Source organism: Hippocampus guttulatus, chromosome 22 (genome assembly GCF_054856545.1).
Source record: "Hippocampus guttulatus isolate MCC_2025c chromosome 22, RoL_Hgut_1.0, whole genome shotgun sequence".
NCBI classification, from domain to species: Eukaryota; Metazoa; Chordata; class Actinopteri; order Syngnathiformes; family Syngnathidae; genus Hippocampus; species Hippocampus guttulatus.
In genome coordinates, this window is record NC_141282.1 from 7,983,531 (window position 1) to 7,994,842 (window position 11,312).

Consider the following 11,312-nt stretch of genomic DNA (forward strand, 5'->3'; position numbering starts at 1 on the left):
AATACAACTCTGAACACAGTAATGCCACTAAGTAGAATGATGATTAGACATTAACCAGACATTGTTTTATGGAGATCTACAATAAATATCATTGTGGGGTTTTTTCTGCCGTTATTTTGACATATAAAATGCTTTGGTATCTTATAATGATTGTTTGGGTAGTTTATACAGGTTGGCGCTCCAAAAAGTTGACAGGTATGGTAAGTACGCGCTATTTGTTTGCCCTCGAAGCATTTAAACGTTCTTAACGGTAAACACGGGGACGTTGCGCTTCCAAGGACAAGTGGAGTTCAAAGATACAGAAAAGAGGGCGCTTGAAAGAAGAAGCTGTCCAAGTGGTAGCGTTGCACCTCCTGCTCACGCGCAGTCCGTCGTAGGGATTTCAACCTTGCGTTCGACTAGGCCATTTAGGAACGAAAAAAAAAAATCCCTCAGATTCGAGTGAGGGCACGTTTGGAAATGGACGGGTTGAAAGTAAAAGTCTGCCACTTTACGAATAATGACACTAAAAGTAAAAACACTTATTTATAGATTAAAGAGTGTGACTCTCCACTTTTATTTTTTCTGCTTGATCAGATTGAAGAAGCTACTGGGCCAAAGTCGCAGCCGCCAGACTCTGAGGACATGCGGAAGGGACGCCAACCCTCATTTGGACACATGCGCGCTTTTTGGTTGCTGTGCCAGTTGCTCTGCTTCAAAGAAACAATCGAGGCATGCAGAAAACATTTTTATTTATTTAGAAAACGGACACAAATGCACATCATCCAGGGGCGCTCATGGCTGCAACTCATAGCCGAGCGGGTCAAGTCCCTGGTCCAACAGCGCGAGGGACGACTCCCTCAATTTCAGGAGGAAGCGTCTCAGCTCCTCTTTCGAAAACACCTGAGGAAACCCAAAGCGACCGTCGGTCTCAAAACAAGGCGGAAAACGGGAAACGGCGGCGGCAAGGTTACCTGGTAGAGGCGATGATGGTCGGAGGAGATGATGTCGGCGAGCCGCAGCGCCTCTTGGTGCCTGGACGAGCTCTGCAGCACGCTGAGCAGCAGGAAGCTGAGGCGAGGCAGACAAAGCGAGCGCAGCGCTGACATTTGATGGCTGCGCTCCGCATCCTGCTCAGAGTCCTGGAAAAAAAAAAAAAAAAACAAAGTCAGAAACTCCTCACAGATCCTTCCTGCTCGCTGGCGTGGACAGAAAGCCGCTGGAGCGTTTCTTCCGTCCGTGGTCCATCTACGAGGACCCCCTTTGTTCTCGTAATCGTCAACCGCGTGTTTTTCCGACCTGCGCGTTGTCCGCCATCCAGCCCCCATCGACAAACAGCAGCACGTTGTAGATTCTCTCCTTCACGTCTTCGGTCAGGACATCCAGGCGGCTCGACCAGGCCGACAGCGCGACCTGACGGCAAAGGCGCTTTTGAAAAGCGTCGCCCCAATTTCCTCAGGCGGGGCGGGGTGCGTATACCTGGTACTCTTTTTCTCTCATTTCATTGGCTACTCGCTCTGTGAATTTCACTTCCGGTGCAGGTGTTGGCTTCTGCGGGGCCGAGTTACTGTGACTGAACCAGTCGGAGAAGGCTTCGTGGGCTTCCTGGAAGAACATTTCCGCTTAAACGATACACAACATCGGTGCATAGACCAGACAACAAATGCCCGTGAGTATTGTTGGATGCTTTCTTTGTCTTAGTTGCTGCTCCTTAGGAGTGACGGGAGCAACGAGACTAATTTCCAGTCGCCAGTCGATGGCAGTATATGTCGGCATCGGGCGAGCGGACTTTTGTGACTCAACGGTTTGGTCGAACAATGTAGCGTTCGACTTTGCCTCCCATTCGGAGGACTGCGGTGCCAAAGAGTGGGGAGGAGATAAAACCAATCGAGCAACTTGTAGTTGCCGGACACGGACCAGGTAGGCTCTGATGCACAGATGCTCTCTGATGGCGTTCTCATCCTCGGCAGGCAGAGGCGAGGTCCGGCCGAGCGCCGACCACTGGCAGTAGATTTCTCTCATGGAATCCTCGGGCACTTTGGAGAAGACCGCCTTGGCCGCGTCGTGTTTCTCCAGAGCTGCGAGGGACGCGGGCGGACAGAAGCGGTGCGTCGCGGTCCCGCCGGGTGAAAGACGAGTCACGCGATGACATGAATGGTATTCCTAAACGCTACTGCTCGGCGGTGATTTTGTTGGTTGTTTTTTACCCAGGAATCTCCTCATGATTGCGTTGGACTGCTTCAGGGCTTCCCCTCGATGGGCCGGCTCAAACAGAAGCCAGTCGATGACGTCGATCTTCTTTTGGTCCTCCTGGAAAAACACCGCACGCATCCGGACACTGTCGATTTGGACCGTGACACCGCCACTTTTTCTTTTTTTTTTTTTAAACGTTCAAAACAAACCTTTGTGGTTCCCGTCTCCAGCGTCTGGCTGTGAGGCGTGAACTCGGCGTCATCTCTCTCTCGCACCGTCTCCACCACCAGTTTGGTCACGGCAGCCACGTCCAAACCTTCGCGACCAAAACGACTCCAAATTTGCTTGCGGTCTTGCCGTCGAAAGGCAAATTTGTGCTCTCACCGGCCTCCGCGGCGAGCTGCAAGCAGCGGGGACGGAGCTCCGGCTGGCCGACCGTCTCGAGGAAAGCGGCGTACTGCGCGGTGGCCAGGTCGGCCGGCAGCTGGCTGACGTAGCTCGCCACGAGCTCCGTCCGCTGGTCCCGGATGAGCAGGGTCACGTACGCCTTCAGCACATCCACGCACACGTCCTCCTTGCGCACAACACCAAGGACATTTAGGCCGCTGTGGATTTTTCATTCATTTTTTTTTGGTCACGTTGGAGCCTCTTCCGTCTGCTGCTTTACCTTCAGGGCCAAACCCACAGAGCGGAAAAAGAGCAGCAGGTGACTCATGAAACGCAGCAGGTGCGAGGGGAGCACCTTGGAGGCCGTCAGCCAACCACAAAACTCCTCCAGAAGACCTGAGACAAAGGTCGCAAACTTCTACGGTCCTCTGAGGGCTCACAAGTGACCTCGAGCAAATCTTACCATCCAGGTCTCCCAGGATGATAAACTTCTGAATGACGTGGTAGTGCTCTTGTGTCTCCTCCAATACCCTCTGCACACGCACGCGTGCGTCAATCATGCGAGTTCAGTCGAGTCAGCTTCGTGGGAACCGATCGCATTCAGTTGACGTTTTACCTTTGACTCTGACGCTTGGAGCTCCTCAAACACCTTCTCCATTGTCCAGCTGAGGTGACGATCAAGAGCGATCGTATCAAGAACTTCCTTTGCGTGGCAATATCACAGGACGAAACGTGTGTGTGTGTGCGGCAGTTACTTGGCTTCCAGGTATTCCCGTGGCAGCGTCTCCACTTCCTGGTGCGCCATCCCCGATGACATCAGATGCTTTTCCACCAGTGTGTCCACCATCACTCTGAAGTACGCCCACACACAGTCCTCCCACGATTCACACACAGCCAGCACCTAACACACACACACACACACACACACTTTCAGGATACACGGCACCTTCTTCATTTAGCTTAGCATGTTAGCACACTGATGAAAACTAGAAATTGGGGATCCTACCGGTTTAAGATTTCCACTCAGGCTGGCATAGATGGCTCGCTCGTATCTGTTTAGCTGCTCCTGGTAATTGGGGGGGGCAACCCACACATTAGCACAAATTCATTTTGAGGGTTTGGAAGACTGTCTTGTTGAAATGTCATGCTAGTGCGTGTACCTCCTCAGCCATTCTCCAGCTGCAGGCCTTCCAGATGCCTCTTTGAGGGTTTCCTTCAACAGGGTGCAACTCGGCGCTGCCTGCGAACAGGGAGACAAACATCCCCAAAGTGAGCTGGAGGACGTCGCCGCGCGGGGGCAGTAGCCGAGTTGTTTTTAAGGAGCCGATGGAGAACCTGAGTTCATGTTGGGATCGTGGTAGAGCTTCCAGCCCTCCAGAGTGGCTGCTCGCCAGGCCTGACCGCAGCGTGTGCACAGCCTCTGGGCCTACACACACAAGAGTGGAGGGTGAGAGCACATTTTTACTGATATTTTAAGTGCGTTACTTAAACCGACCAAATTCGGATTAACCAATAAGAGGGGAAAAAAACTGTACATACAAAATTGCTGCAAATAAAAAGGAACTCTGATACTGTAAATGTTTGGTTCAAGAATGCCCCCCCCCCCCCCCCCCCCCCCCCGTTTTCAGCCAGCGTGCCGACCCTTTAACTACCTCCTCGGTCATCCCGGCCCGAATGAGCACGAACAGGTTCTTCAACAGACGGACGTCGTCTTCCCGGTCCAGGTCGGCCAGGGGTTGCCGTTGGCGGAGCGGGGCGTCCGGGTCCTGAAAGCACGTTCGCAAACCTTAAGCGTTGGCCCTCGGTGGTCAGTCGTCATAGTAACGGCTCTCACCAGCTCAGTGACCAGGGGGACGGTGAAGACGTTGCCGCTCTTGCGCCTCAGCTTCAGTGAGTGCAGCGTGTTCTCCCTGACGCACACAAACACACTTTACCGTTGCTCCAGCTATGCTAATAACCACAAGGTCAATGCTACTTTACGGAGTTAGGATGTAGTGGGAGGAGCCGTTTTCTTCTTTGATTTACGACCAAAAACCACTTGAAATCCCACCGGCCGCCACTCACCAGCAGACGCTTTTGGCGTAGTATTCGATATTGTCCGAAAAGTCTCCCATCTGATCCTTGGCGATGCTTTCCAGCCAATCCACAACCAACTGTGAGTGAGGGAGGAGACGCAGACGTGAGCCAAGCGCTAAAAAAACCACAACAGGGGCCGAGCGTGCTCGTTACCTGACTTTGACGTACGAGTGCATCGCGCTGGAAGAGCTGCTCCACCGTCATCTTTTCGCTTTCACTGGGAATCTGCACGCAAGAAGTCAGCCAGATGGACATGAGGCATTGCTCGCACTTGACCCCCCCCCCCCCCCGAGTTCGCGGCGAATTCCCATGGAGAGCTTCCAATTTGTAATCTTTCTAGAAATATCCCCATCTTGAATTCCAAAGGAAGTTTTTGCCACCCCTTGGTCGAGCGTGCGCTGCCACGACAAGGTGTCGAACGGCACGAGTCAATCACTCACGGCCACGTCGACCATCATGTCGTCTTCCAGGGCCAACTGGACGCGATCCCTGCAAAGCGAGCGAGCAGACGCACGCTGATCAGACGCGAGGCGGTCTCGGGCAGGACGCGGACGTCCGCCTAACCTGTATAGGGACGAGATGAGTCTCCAGGAGTGGTTCTCCTGCTGCAGTAGCCAGCGCACTCCTGCCGTCTTACTGTTCTGACCCGCTCGCAGCACCACCGACTGGAGGACGTCCACCTCGAGCACCGGAGAAAAGGTGCGGACTAAGTCTTAACCTTCAATCGAGACTCGCGTCGCGACGTTGCTGACTCATGTCTGATTCTAGTCACCTCATGTGACTCCAGTCCCCCTACCTTGTCCTGACAGAGGGTCTGGTAATCCTCCAGCAGTTCGAATACGGCAGAGGAGGAGTGTTTCAAAAAGGACGCTAGGAAATCTGGGAAAAGACTGGTTGCCGCTGCGAGAGCAAGAAGCTAAGAATCGGATGGAAACCAGAGCGCGACAGCGGCCGGGGTGCCGCCGTTTCACTCACCGGCCTCTCCGGGGTCGTCGTCCTTGAGCAGGGCCGAGGCGAGGTGGCTGACGTCCTCCGTGAAGAAGCTGGTGTTCTCCAAACCCGTTGTGGGTGACGCGTACACGCTGTTGGTCCAGTCGCTGTCGTCCAAATTCTACACGCAGCATGGACGTTGTTTGGCACATTTTGCAATCTGGCCCCGCTTTCTTGTGTGCCTCATGATATTAAGCCCGTTGAAGTGTTTGTTTTTCTCACCAGACTGCCGAGTGTGTTTCTCGGTGTGTGCACGATGCGAGGGGTTCGGCCCGCGTAAGCCAAAATGGCGGAGACATCTGGAACCCGGGGAGTCCCTGGAGGGAGAGGATTTGACACTCAACAGGAAATGAGGCTTGCTGTCATCTGAATAGGAATCTCACATTTTGGGCTTGCGAAGGGCTGGAAAAGTTCCATTTCCAGAAAGTGGGACATTATTATATTAAATCTAATATTTGATTTTCCCCAACTGTATTTCATTTCCCTATTCGAAGCCAACCTTGGATGTTGTAAATGTCCTCATTATTGCCATGGAGATTTTTCCAACTTTGACCATTCTCAAAGGTTTGTCCTACCAGCTTGTCTGAAGAGTGAGGCAGGCGTTTTCCTCAGAGTGGAACGGGCCGGCGTTACCAAGGAAGCACTAGCATTGCCCGTTTCGGGTGAGGGGACTGAGGTCAGCATTCAGGAAAACAACAACACTAAAAGTTGTGACATGAAATCCAAATGGAGTCAGGCATCATCAGCGTCATGCAGAACAGACAACTCAACACACACACTTTCAGGATACACGCCACCTTCTTCATTCGACGGGCAGCAACCGTCACCAAGTCATCTCGGACCACCGGAGACAGCAGCTCACTTTGACCCCTAAACAAGAAACAAGTCAGAACCATCAATTGCACTCACATATATTTAAATATTTCCACGTGTGGAGTGTCCCTAAAGGCAGGGCCATCATCAACCCGTTCATCACATCTCTTGGTAAAAATAGTGTTGCATTTCCAATGTTGTATAAAATGTCATTTCTTGTCAATATATATGTGTCCAAACTTCAGGGGGTTGCCACCTTACTTTAATTCTCTTTAATTTTGTTTTGCTCATACGCTAAGTTGACCACTGTTGTGATCACAACATTAGCCGGTTAGCATCTGCGATCATTGTGGACGAGGAGGGCGGCGTTAGCTTCGTTAACCCCCCTGAACGCACTCAAAGAACCGAACTAGGGCGAGCGGATTCTTCAAAACATAGACGAATGACACGCTGGCGCTCTCTTAAAAGAAGTCGAAGCCGTTCGGACTTAAACAAAAGAGTTTGAACGTTATTACCAGTCCATGTTGGCAAGATGTCACTTCCCGCTTCACGAGGTTCAACGACATTCTTCTTCGCGGGAAAATGAAGGTACTGTACACGACTGCCACGAATGTGTTATAACTTGTATAACTTTAGATAATAGTGCACTCCCTTTTTTTGTGTCCTACATAATCACGCCACAATACTCAAATAAATAAAGGCGTATTTGGGGAGGGGAGGGGGGCTTGTTGTGCTGTTTTAGTTGTTGCAATTGTTGAATCTTTCAGTTTGATTATTTTTGACTGCCGTGCGCCATTAGGCCTCATGGTGCCACTGTGGTTCAAAGGCAGATTTTTTTTAAGGCGAAGAAGACAGGACCGAGCACTGATGTACAACTTGATTGATTACAACCCATTACCACTCGTTACCGGTAGATGGCGGCAATGTACCATAAAGGTATTTGCCATCATCCCTTTAATCTTGAGTGAAGAAGAAAAACCCGGAAATGGAATACAGAGCACTCTTTCTTCAGGTCTCTGACGGCCACTTTAAACAGGCTCTGGAGTCGAGGAACGCGGCGACAAAAGTTCCCCAAGTTCTCGATTGGTGTGGGACCAGCTCAGCACTTTCAGGTTTGAGCATCACGGGAAAAAAGGCCTGTAACTTTCGTCAGGCTTGCCCACCGTTAGTCAGATCCACGGATAAGCAGTTGGACAGCAGCCATAAGAAGATGAGGAACCAAGGTAAAAAAAAAAAATGCTGGTTGCGTGGCAAAATTCCTTCTTGCCCTCTTGTCACGAGGTCAACATTGTCATTCTTGCTCACTCTGAGGAACACTTGACTTGGGGCTACTTCATTGCTTCCGTCCTGCATTATGATTAGGAGGATAGAGATCAGTGTTTGCATTTTCTGATAAATTATGTGACGCGCAGTGAGGTTCTTGCCTGGTGAGACACCGAAAGACTCAGTTTTACAAATTTATGTGCCAAACAGAATGGCATATTTGCTGTTGGATTAGCAGCCAAAAATAATCAAATGGTGCAAAACATTTGCCTGTCAAGTATAACTTTTTAAAAGTGTCATGTATTTCCTTGAAAATAAATTAATAATTCTTGAAAACAACAAAAAAAAATCCCCCTGCTCATCACTCACCCTCCGGGCCGCCCCATTTGAAAGTTAAATATACAAATTAATCAATTTTAATGGTAGTGATCATGAATATAATTGCATTCAACAAGGGATACATTCAAAGCCCAGATCAGAGAAGATAAATGGGAAAAAAAGTATTTCCTCTTCTAATTGTCGTTTCTGGACAGTTTGAGCGTGTCATTGTGAAAACCTCAAACGCGCCATGGCCACCAAGGCGCTTCTGGACCTGTCGGCCAACTGGCGCATCGTGGTCGGAATGCTGGCCAACCTGCTGTCGTCCATCTGCATCGTGTTTATCAACAAGTGGATCTACTTGCACTACGGCTTCCCCAACATGACGCTCACCCTGGTGCACTTTGCGGTCACCTGGCTGGGCCTGTTTGCGTGCCAGACAATGGATGTTTTCTGCCCCAAGAGGCTGCCGCTGCGCAAGATCGGATGGCTGGCGCTGAGCTTCTGCGGCTTTGTGGCCTTCACCAACTTGTCGCTGCAGAACAACTCCATCGGCACGTACCAGCTAGCCAAGGCCATGACCACGCCCGTCATCATCCTCATCCAGACGGCCTACTACAAGAAGACCTTCTCCAACAAGATTAAGCTCACGCTGGTCAGTTCTTTTTCAGTTTCTCTGCCGTTCACTCAGTGGTACCATGACTTGCGAACTGACTCATTCAGATCTCAACTCAACATCTTTTGTGACAGTAGTGAAATTCTGACTTTGATACTGTACCTGCAAAAAACAAAATTTGGGGTGCTCCGATGTGAAAAGGTAGCGCTGTCGTTCCTTTTTTGTCTTTTATTCACTGCAGGTCCCAATAGCAATCGGTGTGGTATTGAACTCGTACTACGACGTGCGCTTCAATGCGTTGGGGACAATTTTTGCCACCTTGGGTGTTCTTGTGACATCACTCTACCAAGTGGTGAGTGATTTTTTTTTTTCTATGATTAGTAAGATTATTATTATCTTTTTTTAAGTATCTGTACTTTTTGTTTGTTGTTTTTCACTTTGAGTTAGATGAAGTGGAATCAGTACATATTTTACTTTTTTTTTTTATTATTATTTATTTTAAACACACAAATATCTGTTACTTCTCCTTGGGAACAAAATGTGAGTTTGAGATTTTTTGTCTTTATCATTTTATCTTTAATTTGCGTTTTTCATTTTTTCGTCACTTAAAAAAAAGGGGGGGGAAGCTATTCTTGTCCCCCCCAAGTATGACAATTAAGCTGTGACTCCCTGTGTGTCTTTTTAGTGGGTAGGAGCAAAGCAATACGAGCTCCAAGTCAACTCCATGCAGCTTCTGTACTACCAGGCCCCTTTGTCGTCGGGCGTCCTGCTGGCCATTATCCCGTTCTTTGAGCCGCTCACAGGAGACGGAGGAATATTTGGACCGTGGTCCCTTCCCGCTCTGGTTGGCCTCAACACACTCGCAGGCTGCTTTTCACGCCTGACGTTTGGGGCTCTGCGTTGAAGGTAGGTCCTCTTGTTTTCCAGATGACGGTGCTTTTCTCCGGGGTGGTGGCGTTCCTGGTCAACCTGTCCATCTACTGGATCATTGGAAACACGTCAGCGGTTACGTATCCTTGACAACATTTCCATTGAGAACAGCCGAGTGAAGAAAGATAATTCGCTTACTGCAGCAAATGGTTTGCATCACAATTTGTTCTTGGGAATCGTATTGACATTTGTTTGCCTTGAGTCCAATTTTTCCAGCTACAACATGTTTGGCCATTTTAAATTCTGCATTACCCTGGTAGGAGGATATGTTCTCTTCCAGGACCCTCTGTCACTCAACCAGGTGAGAATTTTTGCACCGTTGTCAAATGTTTTGGAATAACACAGTTGTACCTTGACCTGGAATTGTCCCAATGTTGGGGTGTTTTGATACAACAGTGCTAATTTGTATTTTATTTTTATTTTTTGTTGGGGGTGCTGGTACAGAAAAATGTTTTTTTTCCTATTCATTTTGATGTGGAAAGTTTATTTGAGAGCCAAGTGATTGGACCGATGGAGCAAACGAAATTCAAGGTACCACTGCATTTTCCTGCAACCGACTGTCTGTGGCTACATGTCGCTCCCAGGCTATGGGGATCCTGTGTACTCTGGCGGGAATCCTGTCGTACACTCACATCAAGCTGGCCGAACAAGCGGAGGGAAAGAGTCGTCTGTTTCAGACGCCACAGGCCTACCCAGCTGTCACTCGCAAGCGGGAAATCCCATGAGGGATGTTTATTTTGTGATGAGTATTTTTTCTATACCGGTATATATTTTTTTGACAGGATGAAATGCGTGGCACTTCTCCCACGGTGCTGTGTTCCAGAAGAATGAAATAAGTATCTCACAATATACAAGGCTGACTGTGGCAGCACACAAGTTGTGAGATTGGAAAAAAGTGATGAAAATGATGCTTTATTCACCACAAATAATGAATCCTTGTCCACCTATGCCAGTGACTTTCAGAAATGGACAGAACAATTCCATGCTCCTCAACTGGATGGCGGAAGATACAATTGACATATCTTTCCAGTCCACCTGCTATAATTTGGGGAGTAAAGTAACACTAGAGCATTACTATGTCACTGTACTGTTTAACTTGTGTTTTTGTTTTTTTAACTTGTATAAATGTAATAATGTGCCTCTCACCATATGACACGGGCATAAATAGTTGAACAAAGATACGTTATTTGTAGAAATTACGTGCATTTTAAGACTAATTAAGGGATATGGGATAATTTCCCAAGGCACACTATCTTGATAGTCATTTAATTGAAAAAAGGAGATCCTCAATAAGTGTGACGTCGGGGAACACGGAGAAAAACAACAGTTCACACTTACAATTGGAAACGACAATATAGAGTGTCCAATGAACATATAATGCATGTTTCTGGAATGTGGGAGGAAACCGGAGAGAACCCCACACAGCTAGGCAGGAGCCAGGAATCAAACCCATGACCGCTGTACTGTGAACATTCATGATTCCATTCATGTTTGGTAAACGATTTCACAGTGCAATGACCTAAGCAAAATAAGGAAGTATCAAATGTTCGCTTTTAAACTGTTTTTATGCTTTTACTATGTGACGTTATAACACCTTGATATGTACAGTGACGAGTCGCCTGTCAAAATTGTGAAACGCCGAAAATTAAATATTTTTAAAAACTGAAATGGTCCTGAAAAATAATGGGATATCAATTTTAAAGCGTCACCTGTTTGTTGAATATGTTGGCCAAATAAAAGAGGGAAA

The 11,312-nt window shown here is 48.5% G+C and overlaps 2 protein-coding genes across 2 annotated transcripts; one reads left to right on the top strand and one right to left on the bottom strand.

The window, feature by feature from the left end:
• Positions 1–714: 714 nt before the first annotated feature.
• Positions 715–7,119, bottom strand: nup107 (nucleoporin 107). The gene is made up of 27 exons (XM_086103738.1): positions 6,954–7,119; positions 6,416–6,495; positions 6,201–6,296; positions 5,848–5,942; positions 5,611–5,746; positions 5,432–5,535; positions 5,200–5,315; positions 5,076–5,124; positions 4,789–4,860; positions 4,624–4,712; positions 4,394–4,469; positions 4,212–4,325; positions 3,895–3,985; positions 3,720–3,799; positions 3,566–3,625; positions 3,315–3,460; positions 3,176–3,224; positions 3,023–3,092; positions 2,840–2,955; positions 2,557–2,746; positions 2,382–2,488; positions 2,187–2,289; positions 1,897–2,057; positions 1,459–1,584; positions 1,279–1,392; positions 954–1,121; positions 715–882 (listed from the first exon to the last, which is right to left on the bottom strand). Exons 1-27 carry the CDS (start codon positions 6,959–6,961, stop codon positions 775–777), a joined length of 2,724 nt encoding a protein of 907 aa, XP_085959864.1. The 5' UTR covers positions 6,962–7,119; the 3' UTR covers positions 715–774.
• A 303-nt stretch (positions 7,120–7,422) lies between these two features.
• Positions 7,423–11,233, top strand: slc35e3 (solute carrier family 35 member E3). The gene is made up of 7 exons (XM_086103553.1): positions 7,423–7,661; positions 8,235–8,674; positions 8,877–8,987; positions 9,321–9,479; positions 9,563–9,645; positions 9,782–9,866; positions 10,150–11,233. Exons 2-7 carry the CDS (start codon positions 8,270–8,272, stop codon positions 10,288–10,290), a joined length of 984 nt encoding a protein of 327 aa, XP_085959679.1. The 5' UTR covers positions 7,423–7,661; positions 8,235–8,269; the 3' UTR covers positions 10,291–11,233.
• Positions 11,234–11,312: the final 79 nt, after the last annotated feature.

What these genes read in the sequence shown, in the direction of transcription:
- nup107 (XM_086103738.1), bottom strand. An exon ending in GCAGCTCGCCGCGGAGGCCG is followed by an intron (nt 2,489 to 2,556) that starts GTGAGAGCACAA and finishes TTGGTCGCGAAG; the next exon opens with GTTTGGACGTGGCTGCCGTG. An exon ending in ACCATCATCGCCTCTACCAG is followed by an intron (nt 883 to 953) that starts GTAACCTTGCCG and finishes GGGTTTCCTCAG; the next exon opens with GTGTTTTCGAAAGAGGAGCT.
- slc35e3 (XM_086103553.1), top strand. Translation starts at nt 8,270, where the DNA reads ATGGCCACCAAGGCGCTTCTGGACCTGTCGGCCAACTGGCGCATCGTG. An exon ending in TGACATCACTCTACCAAGTG is followed by an intron (nt 8,988 to 9,320) that starts GTGAGTGATTTT and finishes GTGTCTTTTTAG; the next exon opens with TGGGTAGGAGCAAAGCAATA. An exon ending in CGTGGTCCCTTCCCGCTCTG is followed by an intron (nt 9,480 to 9,562) that starts GTTGGCCTCAAC and finishes CTTGTTTTCCAG; the next exon opens with ATGACGGTGCTTTTCTCCGG.